We start from the raw sequence: 21335 nt of genomic DNA on the forward strand, positions 1-21335 counted from the left end.
CTGACTGTCCTGGAACTTGCTCTGTAGATCAAGTTAGCCTGAAGCTGCCTCTGCCTCCCAAGTCCTGGGATTAAAGACAAGTGCCACCACGCATTTTTTTTGTTTTTGTTTTTAACCTTAAAATAGTACATTTTTAGAGACTGATGTGCTCAAGATATACAAGGCAATGAATGACCTCATCTAGTATGCAGTGTGGAGTGGCGGCCACATTAAGTTAGCACCCTAACCACCCATGCTGTGCTTTAGATCCCTGGAATGTAATCATACATGTAATCAATCATGCCTTTGGTCAACACCTCTCCGCTTCCCCCAACCCCAGCCCCTGGAACCCACCACCCCTTGTGCCTGTGTGTGAGTTTGACTCTTTAGAGTCTATGCAGAGGGACGGTCCCATGTGTTTACTTTTCTGTGCCTGGGTTATAGTACCTTCACACAGTACCCTCTAGGTTATCTGCCACATGGGGCTAGACTTCCTTTATTCTCTGTTTAATGTTCGTGTGTGTGTGTGTGTGTGTGTGAGAGAGAGAGAGAGAGAGAGAGAGAGAGAGAGAGAGAGAGAGAGAGAGAGTTTGTCTGTCTGTCACTATGTGTGTTGTACATGTTTAAAGAGGCCAGAGAGGGCATTGGCTCTCTTGGTTGTGAGTTGCAGATATTTGTGAACTGTCCTTTGTGGGAGCTGGGAACTGAACTCAAGTCCTCTGTTCTTAACCTCTAAGCCATCTCTCTCCAGCCCTGTATCCGTATCTGAACATCGTTGCTATGGTAGCTGAATTTCAATGAGAGGCCTATTGTGGAATTTCATGTCTGTAATCTCAGCATGTGCAGAGGCACAAAGACCCTGTCTAAAACAATGCCTGCCCGGGAAATACTTCTTGACCTTCTCTTTCTGGTAGGCTGGATATTAGCTACTTGGGGAAGCATAACATAAGGAAGTCAGAGTTTCCAGCTCATTCGAGGTAAGTGTTAGGCAGGGCCTGTGAGGGACGCTCTGGGTGATGGGAAGTAAGGGCCTGCTGAATCCTGACCATTTGTCTAGGGTCAGGTTCTATATATCAAAGTTTAGACATATGTGTAGCTTCACAAATCTGTCGGTTTTATGAGGACTAGAGACAAGGAGAGTGATGACATTTTTCACTGCCTTGGAGGTAATTTACTGTCAGTGTTTTTTGTTTTTCTCCCTGTGCTAAGGACTGAACCCAGGGCCTTGGTGGCAGGAGGCAGGTGCTCTACTCCTGAGCCAGGTCTCTGGCTCATGTGAGCACTCGCTGAGTCTAGGACTTTACCTCCTTAGCTGGTGTCTTCTCGTTATGGAAGGTGAAGTTGCCACTCTCTTTCGTCCATGGCACAGCTGTGTTTTCCAGTTACACCATGTGGTTTGCACCATCAATATTCGCAGTATACAATATAGTAACCACACAGAATTTTATAGCTGTGCCCCATAGTGCACTATGGATTCTTTGGAGTTAGTAATTGTACGTCTTTTTCCTTTGCTTGATTTTCAGTGCTCTTATCCCTACATCACCCCAAACTCACCTCTGGTTATCTTTTTATGTCTTCTGCTCCATTCAGGCACAGCAGCAGATACTCTGACTGAAGAGATTTTTCAGAAATCCTCTCACCCATCCCACTGTGACCAGTCCTCCTCCTTCTGTCACCCTGGGGTCAGGACCCACCTCTCTTAGCTGGAATCTGGTTCATTTTTTCATCTGGCTTGAACACAGCCTGCAGTTGCTGCTTTTTTTTCTTTCTTTTTCCCCATTGAGATAAGGTCTCAAATAGCCCAGGCTAGCCTCAGACTTGCTATGTAGCTAAGAATAGCCTTGAACCTCTGGCCCTCCTATGTCTATCTCCCAAGGGTTTACAGCCACAAGCCAGCAAGCCTGGTTCATGAGGTGTTGGAAATAAGCCCAGGGCTTTGTTGCATACAGGGCAAGCAGTCTAGCACTGGGCTACATATATCCCTACCCCTCCAGTATGTTCATGAAGAGATTATGTAGGGGGTGAACTTTTGTTCTGTATGTATGTAGTGTGTGTATGTGTGTGTGTGTGTGTGTGTGTGTGTGTGTGTGTGCGCACGCGCATGTGTGTGTTTGCAGGGGTGGAGGCACAGAATTTTTTTCTCAGAATTTTTAAGACAATGCTTAGTTTTCCTTTGGTTTCGATATTACTGTTACCCAGTCTGAAAATTCTTGATCCCATTTTTTTATATGCTTTGGGGTGTTTTTTTGTCCCTCCCTCTTAAATTGTCATATTAGTGGGATGTTACACGAAAGGGAAGAAAATGTTTATTTCCTAGCCGCTCACTAGAAGGCGAAGTGCATTTGTGACCCAATGCTTGGATGGCTTCAACAGAAGCGTTGAAAGTTTGAGGCCAGTGTGGTTTACACAGTGAGCCCTTGTCTCGAGAACAAATGCTTGTTTCTCACTTTGTAGTGTCGTTCATTTCCTGGCTTTAGAGAGTACAGTACGTATGTGAAGCATTAATCTAATTCACCCTAATCTATAAAAACCAGGAGCCAGATATCGGGGCAAAGACCTGAACCATCAGGGAACCAGGAGCAGTGGCCAGTTGCTCCTTCCTCCTTCCTGTATCCCCAAAAGCCCGAGATCCCAGCTATACATCCCCTATCACTTCCTGTTTCCATCGAGTGCTGGGATTAAAGGCATGCACCACCACTGCCCTGCCTCTATGGTTAACTAGTGGCTAGCTCTGCCCTCTGATCTCCAGGCAAGCTTTATTTGTCAGAACACAAACAAAACGTCACACAACAAGTATAACTCCTGAAAGATTGCATTTTTTTGGGTGGGGGCAGGGTTTGAGACAGGGTCTCACTATGATCAATTGGCTGGTCTGGAGCTTACTATATAGACCAGGCTGGCTTAGAATTCAGAGTTCTCTTGCTTCTGCCTCTGAATGCTGAGATGCTAAGCGTGCACCACCATACCCAGACACCCTTGTGTCTTATTTTGTTTCATTTCCTTTGCTCAAAAACAGCATTTAGTTAGTTTAGTGATTCTGAAGATTACTCCCCCCGCCAGTATCTTTATTTATTTATTTTTAATTGAACTTCTTTATTGATTCTTTGAAAGTTTCACATCATGCACCCTGATTTCGTTTACCTCCTGGTCCCCCATATCTTTCCCTCACCTCTGTAGCACCTCCTCCAAAGAAAACAAAACAGAGCAAGCAAGCAAACAAAAACAAGAGCAAAACAAACAAACCTCTTCTCTTCATTTTTCCTGCCTCTCCAACACCTCTCCATTTGTCCTGGTGCCATTGGGGACCTCCATGTGTCACACAGTGTACTCTTGTTCAATCAGAAAGATACTAACAAATGTTCATGCAGTGAGTCACTGGCCTGGTTCAAGGTCTCCGGTTTCTGGTACCATCACTAGATTCTCACCAGAACTCCTTCGGGATGCCCCTGAGTCATGAAGATCCTGTAGATATCATTCCACAGGACCAGTCCCTTCACAACCTCCAACAGGTCCTAGAAGGGGTCGTCGTTAGGGTGGGCCAACCCAAGACCAGGCTGTGGACCTGGGTGGCAGTTGAGCTGGTCAGTCCGGGTCCCAGGGCCACCCAGTTCAGGCGAGGGGGCAGAGTCAGCTCCCCTACGCCCTTGCCCCTCAGGTTTGGTTCATTTTGACCTGTGGTGAGGGATGGGGCCATCTCTCCTGAGAATAGGGGCCAGCTCTTTCTCTAGTGTCTTAAGATAGAATAAAAATCCCAATGAGTTCTTTATAGTTCTCTGCAGGAAAGCACATTAGGAGTTTGGACATTAGGTTTTGAGTCTTGTTTTCCTGCTAAGTGGATTTAATAACTGAAAGCTGCTTGCCGTCGCAGTCCTGTGTGAGAGAGACGAGATAAGAAACACGAAGCCCAAATGCCCACAGTGCTCTGGATCCCAGGGTCTTTCATTGTTAGGCTCACATGCATTGTTTGTGGGCACGTCCTTGTTGTTTGGTTGCTTACTTTCCGTGCCAGGTTTGCCAGTGAGAGCCTTGTCCAAAGTTCCGTCTCCTCTGCTGCCATCCAGGGTGTGGCCGCTTTGCTTCTCACTCTTTACTCCGTTGCCGTGGTTTCTGTAGCGTCTGTCTTTTCTTTCTTGTTTAACTTCGTGCTCTCTCTATCAATGTCCTCCCCTTTCTAATGTAGTGCCCTCTCTATTGATGACGTCATCACATTTCAGGATTCATTACTGTGGCTATTATTCATCTATCGGGTTGTTTTCCTGGGTTCTTTTTCTCAGAGTCAGATTATTAGATGTTTATATACTTCTATCTCTCTTTTTCTTTTCATTTTTTTCCTCCTTTTTTTTTGTGCTGGGGATTGAACCTAAGACTTCACACATGCTAGGAAAACATCTCTTTTTTGCATTTAGTATCCATTATCTTCATAACAAGGGCAAACAAGCCCCTTTTAGTATAAGGATGCTAAGCAAAGTGAAAAGATTTCTGGAGGTGTTTTGAGGAAACCTCAAATATGGGATATTGGTGCCCACATGTTAAATCTCTCTGGCGTGCTTTGTGGCATCTTATCACCAGCTGTCAACTGTGGGGTGGCTACAGCTCACTGGGAGTAGTGATGCAGTCACATGACACAGCAGATGATATGATATGATAAGGAGACATTAGGGTGACAGACATCACTGATTATCTTGCTTCCTGTGCATACTTTTCAGCAACCCTCTTTACAGAGGAGGGCAGTGGAGCTCCCAGAGTTGGGCACAAACAGTAAATAGCAAAACCAGAGTAGAAAAGAGGTCTGCTTGACTCGGAACCTGTTCTCCGTCACAGAAGGCTTCAGGATCTCCTCCAGACACCTTGTAGAAACTGGCCATTCAAGTCCCGCTCTTTCTTTCAGATACTGATCCAAGCCACGTCTCACAGCCTAAGGAAACTCTGTCGCCAACGGATACAGCAGAACCAGACCAGGTAGCAGATCCAAAGCAAGGTCCTCCAGAACTTAAGCAAACCAAAGTCCAGGTGCTGGAGGAGAAGGTTGTCCGGCTCACCAGGATGGTGCTGGATCTCCAGTCCTCCATGGCAGGGCTGAAGGAGAACCTCAAACACACTGTTCAAGATGATAGCAGCAAAGGGCCAGCCCCGTGGCTCGGTCACGTGCACCCACAGCCAACCCCTGACAGCACCTTTGCCGGAGACGCAGAGCCGAGCCAGCTCCCTGGCCTCCTCTCTAGCAAGGACTCTGGCATGAAGGACATCAAGTCCGAGCTGGCTGAAGTCAAAGACACGCTGAAGACCAAGAGCGACAAGCTGGAGGAGCTCGACGGGAAGGTGAAGGGCTACGAAGGGCAGCTCAAGCAGCTGCAGGAGGCGGCCCAGGGCCCCACAGTCACCATGACAACCAACGAGCTGTACCAAGCCTACGTGGACAGCAAGATAGATGCCCTGAGGGAAGAGCTCATGGAAGGCATGGACCGGAAGCTGGCCGACCTGAAGAACACGTGCGAGTACAAGCTGGTGGGCCTGCAGCAGCAGTGTGATGACTACGGCAGCAGCTACCTGGGGGTGGTAGACCTGATTGCCGAGAAGGAGACGAGCCTGAGAAAGGACATTGCCGACCTTCGAGCCCGGCTGCCGGATCCCTCAGCCCAACCGAGGTGCTGTGATAGTCAAAAGAATGGCGACTTTGGCCAACAGATCAAGACATTAGATCAGAAAATCGAGAGAGTCGCTGAGGCCACCAGGATGTTGAATGGGCGGCTGGACAACGAGTTTGACCGCCTCTCCGGTCCAGAATCAGATGTGGACTTCGATGCAAGATGGACCGAGCTGGACGCCAGGATCAACGTGACGGAGAAGAACGCAGAAGAGCATTGCTTTTACATCGAGGAGACCCTTCGGGGGGCCATCAGTGGCGAGGTAGGTGACTTGAGACAGCTTCTCAACCAGAAAATTCACTCCCTGGAAGACCGTCTGGGGATCGTTCTGCAGGTGGCCAACAGCTCAGATGTGGAGTTGGCACCAGTGGACCCTGCCTTTCCAGGGCAGCCAGGGGCAGGGAATGAGCAGATCCTCGTGGAGCTGAGTCACCTGAAGGACAAAGTTCAAGTGGTTGAGGACATCTGTCTGCAGAGCTTGCCTCATGGGATAGATGGCACTTTGCCGAGTGGAGAGGACCTCACCCACGTCAGCCTGAGCCTTTTGGAATCCCTCAATGATACGATGTACAAGAAGTTCCAAGAAACAGGTCGCAGCATTCAAAAACTTCGAGAGGACTTCAGCTCTCTCCACTCTCAGCTGAATCACTCGGAATGCAAGGGGACTTGTTCGCGGAGCGGATTGAGTGACAGCAGAGCCGGTGACAGTGCCGAAGCAAGTGGGTTTACTAAGACCGGGGAGCAAGAGAGGACAGTGGGGACTGTCCCATCTCCTGGCGCCCCATGCTGCGGCCAGCTGGAGGAGCGCTGGCAGAGGCTGCAGAGCCGAGTGCTGGCTGAGCTGGACAACTGCAAGGAGAGCGCTCACGGGGCTCAGAGTGGGGTGTCTGTGGTCGAGGGCAGAGTGTCTCAGCTGGAGCAGACTTGCAGCCGGCTGGATGCCATCTCCGGGGGTCTGCAGAGGATCAAGGAGGGGCTGAGCAAGCACGTGGGCAGTCTGTGGAACTGCGTCCGGCAGATGAACGGGACGCTCAGGTCACACTCCAGAGACATCTCTGGCCTCAAGAACTCCGTGCAGCAATTCTACAGCCATGTTTTCCAGATATCTACAGACTTGCAAGATCTGGTGAAGTTCCAGCCATCAGCAAGTAAGTGAATGGGCACTGCATTCCAGTAATGCGCTTGCGGCATGTGGCAGAGCTGTGCTGGCCTTTCAGACGGTTTGGGAATTAACTAAACTACGTCAGTGCTTCACCAAATATGATCCATAGGTCAGTGGCAGTTTGTGAATCAGCAACATGCCAACAGTGAGAATGCCAACCAGCCTGGGGATGTAGTTTAGCTGGCAGAGTACTTACCTATCATGCATGTGGCCTTGAGTTCAATTCCCAGCACCACCTCAAGGGAGGTAGAGGTATGGTGGCTAGAACTTGGGAGGTGAAGGCAGGAAGAACAGAAGTTTAGGTATCATGAGACCCTGTCTCAAAAGAAACACACACACTCACATGCTTCCATTTACACCCCTCCATGCATGTTCATGTGTGCATGTGCACACACACATACACACACTCAAAAGATTAAGGCAACCTAGGTTATGTGAAACCCTGTGTCAAAAGAAACACGCATGAACACACACTCACATGCACTCACACACGCTCACAGATGCAGCCCTCACGCGCACACACTCACACATGCACATGTACACTTACACATGCACACTTACTCTCTCATATGCACATGCACTCACACATAGGCTCCCACATGTACCCCTGCACATACATGCACGCACTCCAGGAATTTACAATACAGTATAACTTCATGGCAGCATTCAAGCACATGATCTGTGTGTTTTATAAAGAGTCAGCTTGTAACACACTGAAAATAGGAAATAAAATCTGATTCACCACAGACAGACGGCAAAGAAGTGATCTGTACCGTATGCTCCGGGTGGAGTGAGGGGACCCCGCAAAGAGAACAGGGCAGCATGTGTCGCCTCTGCCTACGCCAAGAGAATCCCCCCTCCGTCGACCCATTTATTTCTTATGTGTGTCGTTATTGTCACCACCGTTTCCATTTCCTAATCCAGGACAGTCGTGGCAGATAGGGTGACGCCATGTTGTGTTCACAGATACAGACAGGACTGTGACCGAGCGTGGATTGAGGGCAGGTTCCTGTACTTCTGTCACCTAGGAAGCTCAGCCATGGTGCTAAAAGCAGCGCCTACTGCAGTGTAGACACCCAGCAAATGTGTAAATGGCTGAGTGACAGTCTCTTGTTCTGAGGAATGTATTTCATAGTGAAAGTTTTACTTTAAGACAAACACATAATCCTCGAAGGATAAACATGCTTTCCTCTGATCTTCTCTTGTCCACAGCCCAGGAACAGGCCAGAACTTAGAGGCTGTCCTGGTTAGGGTCACTATTGCTAGAGGGAACACCATGACAAAGCCACTCGGGAGGAAAGAGGTTATTTGGCTTACTACACTCCACTATTCATCAGCAAAGGCAGTCAGGACAGGAAGTCAAACTGTGCAGGAACCTGGAGGCAGGAGCTGGAACAGAGGCCATAGAGGAGTTCTACTGACTGGCTTGATCAGTCTGCTCTCTTTTAGAAGCCAGGACCACCAGCCCAGGGTGGCCCCACCCACAGTGTGCTAGGCCCTCCCCCATCACTAGTTAAGAAAATGCCTTACGGGTCTGCCTACACCCCAATTTATGGAGGTACCCCCTTTTATTAAACTTAGATTCTTTTCTCATATAATATAATCTGCATACAGTCTCCTTCCTCCCAGCTCCTCTCCACCTCCCTTCCCCCTGGATCCTTTCTGTCTCTCATTAGAAAAGGACAGGTTTCAAAGATGAAATAACCAAACATAACAAAATAAAGTATATTAAGATAAAACCTTCATATGGAAGTTGGTCAAGCCAAGCCAACAGAAAAGCAAAGGAGTCCCAAGAGCAGCACCAGAATCAGAGACCCACTTGTTCACACATTCAAGATCCCTATGAAAGTATTAAGCCGAAATTCATAATACACATGCAGATGAGCTGGTGCAGAGCCATGCGGGCCCTGTACTTGCAGCTTCAGTCTCTGCGAGTTCATACGAGCTTGCTTAGTTGACTGAGAGGGCCTCGTTTTCCTGGTGTCCTCCATCCCTGGTCTCCCCTGCTCCTTCTGCGCCCTTGGGGTTCGCTGAGCTCTGAGGGGGGGGGGGATCTGATGGAGACATCTCATTTAGATCTGTGCTCCAGTGTCTCTGCATGGTGTCTGGCTGCGGGTCTCTGTGTTTGTTCCCATCTGCTTAGGAGGAAGCCTCTCTGATGCTGGCCGAATGAGGCGCTGATCTGAGTAGAGTGGACCATCATTAGGAGTCATTTATTATTGCTTTCCACCATGTTAGATTTCCATACTGCCCCCCAGGTGTCCTTCAATTCTAGCTGTCTCTCCCTCATTCCCTCCCTCAATTCCCTCTCATCCTCCCCTTTCTTACCTGATCCTGCGTCCTCTCTCTCCACTCCCCTCCCCTCTCCAAACTCTTCCACCCGTAAAACCTATTCTGTTTTCTTCCTCCCAGGGAGACCCACGTGCCCCCTCCCAGTCCTTTCCTCTATGCCTGCCCTCCTTGGGTCTATGGATTGTAGCTAGCTTATCATTTATTTAACAGCTAGTCTCCAGATATAAACAAATACGTACCATATTTATCTTTCTGTGTCTGGGTTACCTCAATCAGGATGATTTTTTTTCTAGTTCCATTATTTCAAGATGCCATTTTTAAGGGTTGAATAATAGTCATTGTATAAATGCACCACAATTTTTTGTCCATTTTTCTATTGAGGTATATCTAGGTTATTTCCAGTTTCTGGATATTATGAACAGAGCAACAACAAACATGGTTGAGCAAGTGTCTCTGTAGTATGATGAAGTGTCCTTTGGATATAGGCCCAGGAATGGTATAGCTGATTTTGAGATAGAACAATTCACATCTTTCTGAGAACCAACACACTGATTTCCATAGTGACTATACAAATCTGTACTTCTCCCAACAATGGAGGTGTGTTCCCCTTGCTCCATATCCTTGTCAGCATCGACGTAACTTGTGGTTTTGATCTTAGCCATTCTGACAGGTATAAGATGGAATCTCAAAGTAGTTTTGATTTGCATTTCCCTGATTGCTAAGGATGTTGAATAATTTCTTATTAGGTTTCTCAGCCATTTGAGTTTCTTCTATTGAATAGAGAGAGTGGACACTCTTGTCTTATTCCTGATTTTAGTGGAATTGCTTTGTGTTTCTCTCCAACAAAGTTGATATTGCCTTACGATATTTCTTAATTAAGGTTCTCTTCTCCGAGATGGCTCTAGCTTGGGTCAAGTTGACACAAAACCAGCCAGCCAGAGGTCATGCGTGTGCAACAGCTCTGTGTACCAGCATGGTTCAAGTCCACTGGCTTATAAGCCCATAGCCCACCCACATGGATGGTGGAGTTTTCCAGAAGGAAATGTGTACCATTTCCATAGCTTGTGGGTGGAGCTGGGATGGGCACTGGGAGCATGCAAAGGTCATGGTCGCTGCATCGCGCTCAGCCTTGTGTCTCCCAGAGCTGAATGCAGACGCGTAGGGCCCACGGCCCGTACAGAACACCAGTCGTGTGTTGAGGAAGCCATTTCCCAACCTCCCCTCCCCTACTTTCTCTTTTCTTGTCCTTCCCTGCAAGCCTGTCATCTTTTCTTCCCTGTTAACTCCGGGTGACACAGAGCTGAGCCCTCCTGGCTCCTGAGAGCCTGTGGTAATTTCTGACTGGGCCCCCACTGAGAAGGAGCGGTGGAGAGGACCAAGGCCGGGTCCTGTCACCTCAGGAGGTGAGGGGAGAGAGAGTTCATGGTAGTCAAGTAGACATGCTCTGGATTTTGTCTCTAAAGAGCTCATTTTTAGATAAGGAGTCACCAGGGTCAAGCAGGGCTGGAAACCGGCCACCGTCCCCAGGCTTGATTATCTGCAGGACTCAGCCCCCACCTCAGATCTCAGCCGCTGCGTCTCTGGAATGTAGAGTTAAGGTCGTGAGTCCTGTGTGCTCACAGGGCAATTGTCCCTTGCGGTCGAAATGCTGTCTGGTCTGGTCTTTACAATAACAGATGCAGCCAGATACTTCCAGTTAATTAGCAGTGCTGAACAGCGTGGGAATCTGTGTCCGTTCTGAGGCTCTTCTCTGCAGAGCTGGAAGTTAAACTCTGGAGACAGCGTGGTTTCACGCACCATCCTTCCTGGGCCGTGCTGTGAATATAGACCGTGTGCGCTTGGGAGAACTTGGGATGAGAGCAGCCAAAAATTAAAGAGTAGTATTTATTCTGTGACCTCCAGAACCCTCGGACCCAGGGGTCCCGGAGTGACTCTGAGGCTAAGGCTGAAGTCACACGTCAAACAGTTAAAAGGTAACAGCAGGTGAGGCTCTGTGAGAGGTGCAGAGATCACAGATCCCATCCTCCATAGAGCGACTCAGGTGCACGGAGAGAGCGCAAAGCCTGCGCACAGTGCGGGGGGGGGGGGGGTGTTTAAAGTACAGGGCCGTGCAGAGACCCAGCTCTCCACTCACACGCTCTCGCGTACCCCTCGAACATAGCAGATGGTGGCTTCACAGGCGGCAAGTGTGAACCAAAGACTGGTGGAGAACCAGACAAAGAGGATCATGGGAATTGGCTGTTCCCCAGCCTCCCAGAGGGCTTTGCAAAGGAAGAAGCCCCAGAGACGATCCTCCAAGCTTAAGCAATTACTGAATCAGGTTGAGTGAGATGGTGAGCCGTCAGGTAAGGGGATGAGGGAAACTTCTGGAAGAATGTGAACAGATAATTAAGTGGGTGAAATTCCAAAGGCAGGAAGAAAAGGCGTTCATGGGAAGACTTTGGGGTGAAAGGGTGTTTTATTTTTTGCCGTGTAATCTCCTACCCCAATCTCGGTGGTAGTTATTTTCCATTAGTCCTGGATCGGGGACTTGTACAGGGCTCAGCAGCTCTTTTGTCTAATGTCAGCCTGACTCAGTCACATACCCACTAAACTCCATGTTGTGCTTGGCAGGAAGGTTCACGTTCACATGGGCCACAGACCTGGGGTCCTGGTGATCCCCCATGCGGCCCCTTCCTTGTATCCCAACAAGGCGTGTGCTTAAGAGTGTATGCAATATATATATTTCAATACATATATATGTGTGTGTGTTCATGTGTATATGGACTCTGATAGGTACCCAACTTCTAAAAGATGAACAACAACATGAGAATTAATAATAATATGTCACTGTGTATCGCCACTCCTGATTTAGGAGATCTGTCCGAAGCTATGTTCTGTCTCAGTCAACACAGATCTAATGCTCTAGGTCTAGAGTCTAGAGGAAAAGACCGAACAGCCATGCTAGTGAAGGTCCACCTTTAGTTACAATCAGAAACTTGAGGAGAGATGAAACATAATAGATAATGCTAGGCGAGAATTTGTTTCAGCTGCATGGCTAGGGAGAGCTGCACCATGGAGACGGCATTTGAGATATAAACAGATTGAGGACATCAACCCCTCAGCAATCTGTGCAGGAAAATGGGCCAGGCAGAGAGAATAGTGTGATTCTGGGATGCCCTGGGACAGGGATGGATTTGTTCTTTTGCAAACTTAAGTTTGGCCAAGTGTATCCGCAAGACAGAAAGTGAGGGGCTGCAGGATGAAAGAGAGGAGTCTGTTTATGCCCACTACACAGCTACGGTCAGGGTCTTGAAGTACTATGAAAAGCAACTAGGAGGGCTGGAGAGATGACTCAGAGGTTAAGAGAACTGACTGTTGTTCCGAAGGTCCTGAGTTCAATTCCCAGCGACCACATGATGGCTCACACCCATCTATAATGAGATCTGGTACCCAGAACACTATATACATAATAAATAAATTTTAAAAAAAAGCAACTAGGAGATCTTGGTTCTCTCCCAGGTTTGAAATCCCAGCCTACCCGTACTGAAGCTCTGTGACTTTGGGTAGGTTGTTAGCACCCTGAACACTTACCTCCTTTCTATCTGTGAGTTGGAAGGCAGTTTTGTAACATGAGGGCTGGCTTGCTTGTTGGGGTTTCTGTCCTGCCCAGTTCCCCACAGCTGGCAAGCCCCAAAGAAAATCACACAGAAATCTCCATAAGTTATAAAACTGATTGGCCCATTAGCTCAATCTTATTATCTCTTGTAGCTTATATTAACCCATTATTCTTATCTATGTTAGCCACGTGGCTCAGTACCTTTTTCAGTGGGGCATGTCACATGTTGCTTCTTCGGTGGTCTGGGCTGGACTGCAGGAGGAGGTTCCTGCTTCCCAGAATACTCCTGTTCTCTTTGCTCCACCTCTACTTCCTGTCTGGTTGACCCGCCTATACTTCCTACCTGGCCAATCAGTGTTTATTTAAAACATGATTCACAGAATATAATTTTCCTGTACCACAGTTTTAATAGTTTTATCAGGGATTTATTATAGCACTTGGTAATTGACAAACAAACTCCTCCCCATTTTAATTCACTCTTAACCCATTGTATGTAGATTCTGTTCCTGGCTGAGCTGTCTCCCATTTTTATCCTGCAATGTGTCCCTCCCCCAAACCCGGAGGAGAGTGGAGCCTGGGATGGGTCAGTGCCTTCCAGGCCGAGCTGCTGAGAGCTGCAGGGTGATGCTTCTCTTTCCCTTCTTTTCTACATTAGGGGCCAAACAGAGAGTATAGAGCCTAGACATCTCCTGCCAGAACCCACAGCATCACATCCTAAGACCTACAAGCTTGTTCCTTCTGAACACACTGCGAGTTTCTCAAGCCCTTTGTTCTCTGTGCACCAAGACCTTCAGGTTGGGGTAGGCCTGGGTCACTGTGTTCCTAGCTCTCATTTTCTCATATGGGTGGCACTGTTGGTCCTTGAAGCCTCATTTCAAACGCCTTTGCTTTCTCTTCCTCAAGCCTTTCGTTCCCTCCTCCTCAAGCTGTGGCTCGTCACCCGCATCCCCGTGAGCAGAAGCATGTTTGGTGCCCAGTTAACCCTCCTAGGAAGCATGAAAGCCGGAGTCTGTCTTCCTGCCCGGGACCTAGGATAGCCCTCATCTCTAACATGAGGCCGTCAGAGAGTGGGTTTGCAGGGCCAGCCAGTCTCTTGCTGAGGATGACTCTCCCAGGAACTGGCACTTCCCCTCTAACTGGTGAGGAGGGGCGGTGCTGGAGTTGAGGAAGCGCTGCTGTGGACACTAAAGCCTCTTGTCAGGCTTCCAAGAAGGGGCAGCCCTGCCTCGACCCAAGCATAGTCTTTCAACACCCTGTGGTGAGAATGTGCGGCTGTGCTTCTCGTTTCGTGGCTGCTGGTCTTGCCCCCAGGGAATCCTTCCTCTTGGAATTCTGTTATGCCACAGACTTAAGGATCCTATTTTTCATTAAGTTCCTTATGTTAAGCTGTAGCAATGAAGTAGCTCAAACTGCTGAAATACTGGACCATAACGTCTGACTCGGGCTGGTGGCCTGATAATAGTATCCTGATGGCTTTCGCCATGGACTTGAAATCCACTGAGTTTGGGGGTTTAAGGTACAGTGATGGACTAACAGAATTCTGTGAACTCACATAAAATAAGTGAAGATGTGTGTCAGTCAGGCAGTCAGAACTCACGGACCGCTCTCCTCTGGGGGTGCCTGGCTTTACAGACTGCTCTTCTCTGGAGGCGCCTGGCTTCTGTTACATCCTAGCTTTTATTCATCAAAAATTTAAATTTTGCATCTGTAGAGATGATTCAACAATTAAAACATATGTGGCTCTTACAGAGGACTGAGTTCAGTTCTAAGACCCTGCATTGGGGAAAAGCTCCTAGCCTCTTATGACTTCAGCTCCAAGGGGGACTCCACACGTCTGGTCTTCTCAGGGACATGCACACACACACACACACAGACACACACACACACAAATGCACACACACTATACAGTAGTGATGTTAGAACAACAACAAACTTCTGAATTTGAACAAAGGTGTTCTGGACAGAGCCTTTCTCATGGCTACATGTAAGTCCTGTGTAACTTCCAAAGACGTGGATCACACATGAGAGTCCCACTCAACAATTGGTGAGGTGCTCACTGGGAACTGGTTGTTAAAGTGAAAACCTCTTCCAGAGGGTTCTAGAAGTGGGAGGAAAGTCCCCTCACAAGTGGCAGGGCAGACAGATGTGCAGTCACACAGGCAAGGTGAGCCCATATTGGGTGAGACAGACAAACTCCCAAACTGGGCACCACACCACTAGCACAAAGTCAGCTCTGTGAGGGAGTCCACGTACGGGCTCCGCTGCCCTCCGGCTTCTACTGTTCACCTCTCTGTCAGGCTGAGGAGAGACCCGCTGCCTGTGTGCACTCAGCAAGCACTGTACCACAGAGCCACATCCACGGCCAGTGTCAGCCTCGGATCACTCACTCCTCTCTGCCGTGGATCAAGTGCTGTAATGCAAACGGCTTCAATTCTGATGTCACCGCAGATAGTAACACGTGACATGGCTGTTGATGTCACAAGATAGTAACATGTATGTTACAGCTGTTGATGTCACTGCAGATAGTAACATGCGTGTTACAGCTATGTCACCGCAGATAGTAACATATGATACAGTTGTTCTGGATTCCTGTTTCCACTGGTTTGAACCAAGCAGAAATTAGATCCTGTTCCCATTTTGTCCTTCTGTGGGTTTCAGTCCTTCTCTTCTGACTCCTCTACTGGAGTGGCCGCAGGGTCTCTTGAAGGCCCCTGTAGCGTCCCCTGCACTATAACTCAGACTGTCTTTCCATTCTAACGGGAATCCCGAGTGAGTGGTATGGTCAGAGCAGGCTTTCTGTCCCCTGTGTGCATTTCCACTTCCATGATGCCTAAAGAATAGTTCAGACCATGTGACGATTTCACAGACCCGCCAGCTGCATGCGGTGCACCAGCCTCCTGCCTTGCTGTCAGTAGCTGGGCCCTTGTACTGCGGAACTCTGGAGCCCATGTTTCTGAGCTAAGGCCACAGTTTCTATCCACATCTTGAGGATATAGCTCTAGATGCTTCCCCAGGACTCAGGCTCTACTGAATTCGTGTCTTCTGCAAGGGCACCCTGTGCTCTTAACCAAGGCGCTGCTCCATCCTTCTACCATATTTTTTGAGGCGGAGTCTCTCTCTGAGCCTGGAACTCAGTTTCTCAACTTGCCAACAAGCCCCAGGGATCTGACTGTCTCTGCCCTGTCTCAAAGCACGGGGGTTACATGTGTGCCCCTGCACCTAGCTCTTTTGCACGGTGGATGCTGGGGTCTAAACTCGGGTCCTCATGCTTGCGTGGCAGGCACTTTGCTGAATGAGTCGTCTCCCCTTTAGTGTCCCCCTTTCATTCTTGAGGGCATGTTTGGATACACCAGATCTCAGCACCATCTTCTGATAGACTGCACTCGACATTCACGCAGTGTGCTCCAGTCAGCCCCTGTCTAGTAGGTGTCGAATTCTGCCTGGGTGAGAAGAGGGGGTGCTGCAAAGTTCGAGGCTGAGAATTAGGAAGGCTTTGCTGGCTTCCCACAGCCAGACCTGGAAGGCAGACCTAGCAGTAACAGTGAGGGTCACCTTCTCAAATTCTTTCTGTGACTAGGCACCACCCAGCTGCAGGTGCCCGGCTGATACCTGCCTCTGCGGGGAGCTCAGCCCCGCTATCCCCAGGGTACGGAGGCAGCAGATAACAACCTAGACTCCTGTGGGTGGATGGTGTCAGCTCAGCGGAAGACAGCACCATAGCCCTGCAGCCTCCTAAGGAGAGACTTGTCTTAGTAAAGCTGACATTGGCTTCCAATCAGCACCCCCCCACACACACACACCTCTCTTTGGGACAGTCTTACTCTCTATCCCAGCCTCTATTTATAGCCTCAAACTCATAACAATTCTCCTGCCTCAGCTTCCTAAGTCCTGAGATAATAGCCATGAGTCACCATTTAAAACTCACCAGAGCTTTGAAGGACAGGGCGGGGTCACCCAAGGGAGTGAACCCTCCTCTTCTCTCCCACCCTCCTGGGGCCACTTGTTGGCAGCTAGGCCGGGTGCCCTGGTGGCTTAGTGTTCCTTCTGCTCCCTCCTCAGGTGATAACCCTGACTCACTTTCTGAACGAGAAATGGGTGCACTCAGCAGGGTTCTCTCTAGTTGACGGGAGGGCTGCTCAGCTGTTGCTCGGACTTGGTAATAAATGTCTGTGGAAACACCACGTGGCACTGGGCGGAGCCCAAGCTGGAACAGAACCAGCTTTTTCGCCGTTATCTCCCTATGAAGTGGTGACAGTTTCCCAGCATGCAGCCCTGCTCACCCCTAAAGCCCTGACTTCCCCAAAATGAATCGGAGGCTCTTTGCTCAGACAATATCTTAGATGTTTTTGACTTGTTATGATGTGTCTGATGTTGAGATCTAAATTAAAAAGAGCCATCATGGTCCTGTGTGCCCAGACTGCCCAAGTAGGACCCTAAAAAGGCAGTGACTTGTGGGTAGAATTAGGGTTCCTAGGTGAAGTGTAGTAACTCCCATACTTTGAGAACCTCTGTCTCTGCCACGTGCTTCGCCTATGCCGAGGACTGGGGATCGGAGAAAATGAACCCAGCTGGAGATGGAAGACAGATGAAAATCCAAAGGGGCCCAAGTTCCTTCCTGCTTCTCTGCTCTGCTCAAGCTCCCCACCCCCCAACAGATCTTCAGAGCTTCACAGAGGTGGTGTTTGGGCTGGACTTCAGGGATGGGTGCTGAAGAGGTTTTAGGGGACAGGCGCTGCTAAGCAAAGGCACCAAGTCAGGGAGGCTCAGGTGAGGGTGTGGCACGGGTGATGGGGGCAGGAACCCGAGGAGGAGATGCAGTGGATTTCTAATCAGTGGATATGAATTGTACAATATGTTTTATGACATTTTCATGAGTGCCCAATGCGCTTGGATCTTTCCTCTCTGCCTTCTGCTGATTCCCTTCTCTGTTGATTTGAAATTTGATGTGTCTATCTGCATACATGTTCATGTGTGTAGGTGGGTGTAGCATGTGGAGGCTAAATGTCTATTGCATCACGAGTGCCTGTGAAACTGGCTTTTCGCATGGGTGCCAGGGCTGGGGCGCAGGCTCTCATGCTTGCCTGGCAAGCACTTCATCCACAGAGCCATCCCCCTAGGACTCGGTGCCTTTAAGAAACCCACCTCATTCATTTCTTACCCTCCTCCCCTTCCTCTTGGTACCCTTTCCCAAAATAGTCTCTCTACTGTTTTAATTCCTTATTTTTGTTTTTGAGAGAGAGTCTAAGTGATCCAGAGCTTGATCTGTAGACCAGGCTGGCCTTGAACTCACAAAGCTCCTCCTGGCTCTGCCTCTTGAGTGCTGGGATTAAAGGCATGAACCCCCATAATTGGCTCGTAACTTTTAAGGAAAAAAGTCCATATTCACAAGGGGCTGGGGAGAAGGCTCAGAAATGCCAAGAAACTCACATAAATGCCAGGTGGGTGTGGAGGCCTACCTGAAATGCTAGCCTCAGAAGGCAGAGACAGGGGATTCCCGGAGCAAGGTGGATAGGAAAGCAGCCATATCAGTGAGCTCTAGGTTGGATTGAGGGAGCCTGCCCCAGTGACTAATGGGTGGCCATAATGACGGTTCTCATACAAATGACATTAACTCTGGCCTACCTCTACACATGTGTACTACACATATACAAAACATGCATACATGCACATCACATGTACGAAAATAGATTTCAGATATGTGAGGAAAGTTGCTGTCTTCTCAGCTCCCAACAGCCCTCAACACAATTTTCTACATTATAAAATATATCCGGACACTTTTCAGTTTCATGTTTAAAATATTAGCAAGTTTTCGCTGTGAACTCTCCTGCTTCCTGATACTCCTGGCTTTCTATCTGTGGGCTCCCTCACTGACCTTTAACCTTTGTCCTGTGAAAGACCCTTAACTCTTTCATGGTTTCCTCCCTCGTTTCCATGGAACACGTGCCCCGAGCTTTTAAAGAAAGAATGTTTGTGAGTTTTTATTTTTCTGAGAGGAGTTTTAGTAGTGCTGGCTGGCCTAGAGTTTGGTGTCCTCCTGCCTCAGCCTCTTGAATATGCCAGGACAGTCACCCTATCACATCCGCTTACTGCCTGCCTTCGGGATGTCACCTTCGGGAGAACTGAAATGGTGTTCACGCAAATCATTTTCTGTGGAGTTTATTCTCCCGTGAAAACTGGGCAGAGAAGGCTGAGAAATAACTTTCTGGGGTGCTCTGGCTACTTGTTCTTGGGTGGAAGGGGAACTACAAGACATATTTTGTCCCTGTAACTGTCCAGCTCCAGGTCCTGGGGCATGGCAGACACCAACATAATAAAGGAGGTGGACAGTCTTTGCATTTGCAAGTGGTATATGTGTTCAGATGCTTTGTGAGCAGTAGCCAGGGCTGGTTGAAATGCAGTTCCGGGAATGTATCCAGAGAAAGGAAGGGGTGGCAGTTCTTGGCTGAGTCATTGTGGTGGCCACTCAGAGAGGCATGAAGCAGGAGGTTCCCCGCCTGGGAAGTCCCTCCACTGGTGATCTGAAGGTCTGCGGAAAGAGTGGCAATGCTTCTTTGGGGTCAGTGACAACTACGGGGACAGGCAAAGTTCCTGACACCTGCCTGGGCAGCCACTCAGGAGCCAGCAGTGAGGCCCCAGCCTGGCACTGGGGCTGGCTTGCTGTTGAGACTGTGGTAGCCAGTGGCACGAAATCCTGGTGGGAAGACATAAGATTGCAGTGAAAGGCCATGCGTGTTAGAGCTGGGGTCGTGCAGTTCTGGGGCGCCAGCATCTACAAGGAGGCCCCAGCTTCTTCCCAGGTGAGGAGGCAGTGCGGTTGTAGTTCCTTCAACAGATACCAGGCAAGCATCTGAAGCCATGGTATTCTCTACACCCTGTGGAGGACAATGCCTCAGCTACGCAGGCACGGTCGTTTGTAGCTAATCAAGGGCTAAGCCATGGAGGCTTCACACTGGGGACCTGGAGACATTTTTAACTCTGGTTTTCTCACTTCTTAGCAGAGGAACCCTCAGAATCACCCCAGCCATCATCTGAGAAGACCCCACAAGAACCCACTGGACCTTCAGAGGACACCCCCACTGAGCCACCCCACCTGACCCCACTGCCAGAGGACCCTGCCAGACCTCCACAGACAGGCCAGCGGCCAATATTGCCCCAGAAGCCCCTGCAACCACCACCTTTACCTGCCTGGCCTGGCCGCCCAGGGCTGCCCTTCCTGCCTGGCTCTAGTGGGGTCAGCATGGAGACGGGAGAAGCTGGGCCTCCAGGCAGGATGGGCGTATCCGGAAGGGGCCTGCCCCAGGGAGTGGATGGACAGATGGGGCAGGGGCCCATTCCTAGCTCAGAAGGCTATGCAGGTGCACCAGGTGCGTTTACCCTTCAGAAGACCTGGGATGGTGAACTGCTCTAGCCTATGTCTGGTGCTGCATGTGTGTGCTGTGGGTCTAGAGTTCCACCTTTGGGATAAAGTTCAGAAAGGTAGCTTCCAAGGACACTAGAGTTTGGAGGAACCACATTTTTTTCTGATCTGACATCAGATTAGATGTCAAGAACACCTCAGGACAGCAAAAGAAATAAAACTGTAACTGTCCCCGTCGTGGGTGAGAGCCATGACTTAGCCAGAGTCAGACCCTAAAGCCATCTCTGTCTGTAGCCATCCCAGCAGCACTCAGAGGCCATACTGGCGGGCTCTGTTTACATCTGTGTCCCAAGCACACCTACTGGGGACAACGCATAGTCCCTTTCCAATCAGAGGGGGTTGACTCCTCCCAGTGATCTGATACATCAATAACTGGTTTTGGACCATGGCTGTCTGGTAAGCTCGGACACTGGGGAGGAGACACCTGCTCTTAGTCACCATGGCTGTGGCCATCACAGTTGCTTTTTCTAGAATGAGTCCATCATGTTTTTGTTTTAGGGACGCGTATATTCTTTTGGGCTATTTGCACATCCGTCCCACCATGCTTGCACGCACACACCTAATGCACGAGGCTGTCGGTGGGGTCTCCTCGCCTTAGGCCGGCACTCCTGTCTAAGCTGGCAGGTGAAGAAGACGTCTCTGAACTTGTGTTCTTGCTCTGTTTCTTTAGTGACAGAGGCCCAAGTTGAGCGTTTTGGTGAAGGGAGCATTCTATAAAATACCTGCTCAGGATCTGACACTTCACTCTCTTGTTTTTCAGGTTACCCCAAGTCACCTCCGGTGGCTACCCCAGGTATGTCCTGATTAGAATTGTTTTCCTTGGTGGTCTCTGCCCTGCAGGCATGGGTGGAGCCTGGAGCCTAGACCTTCCACACCCAACAGCCCCGAGGTCCTGGCCTCTAGGGACTGAAACCCTAGAGAGGCTCAGAGGCAGGATTTTTTCCTCCTATGCTGTCTCTGTTCATGTTTTCCAAGGGGAACGCTGGGTGGGCGGGGCCCTGTGTGATCCTGATGAGCTCTCTGGGGCCCAGGCTTCAATGGATCAAACAAGCAGCTCCCTAGATGGTTTTCCTTATGTACCGAGCACCAGTCCCTGGTGCAGCACACAGCAGTCTCTAAAGACATACACACAGCTGCATTCTTTCTTACACATACATTCAGCTTTGTATGTGTTGCCCCTTTGGGGCTTTCACATGAAGTACCCACGTGTCTCTTATCCCTGTCCATTCAGTTTCTCTGTAC

At 49.3% G+C, this 21335-nt stretch overlaps 1 protein-coding gene across 2 annotated transcripts in view; it reads left to right on the top strand.

Annotated features, from left to right (window-relative positions):
• Emilin2 (elastin microfibril interfacer 2) overlaps positions 1–21335 on the top strand; it is a 53703-nt gene that overhangs the window by 29233 nt on the left and 3135 nt on the right. The window contains exons 4-6 of one of the 2 annotated variants that reach the window (XM_048435934.3): positions 4868–6772; positions 19675–20040; positions 20854–20886. In XM_048435934.3, the coding sequence (XP_048291891.3) occupies positions 4868–6772; positions 19675–20040; positions 20854–20886 (2304 nt within the window). Of the gene's footprint in view, positions 1–4867; positions 6773–19671; positions 20041–20853; positions 20887–21335 lie in introns of both variants that reach the window. The other variant, XM_048435924.3, reaches the window with a different exon arrangement.

This window comes from Myodes glareolus, chromosome 27 (assembly GCF_982192425.1).
Source record: "Myodes glareolus chromosome 27, mMyoGla1.1, whole genome shotgun sequence".
In the NCBI taxonomy this organism is placed as follows: Eukaryota; Metazoa; Chordata; class Mammalia; order Rodentia; family Cricetidae; genus Myodes; species Myodes glareolus.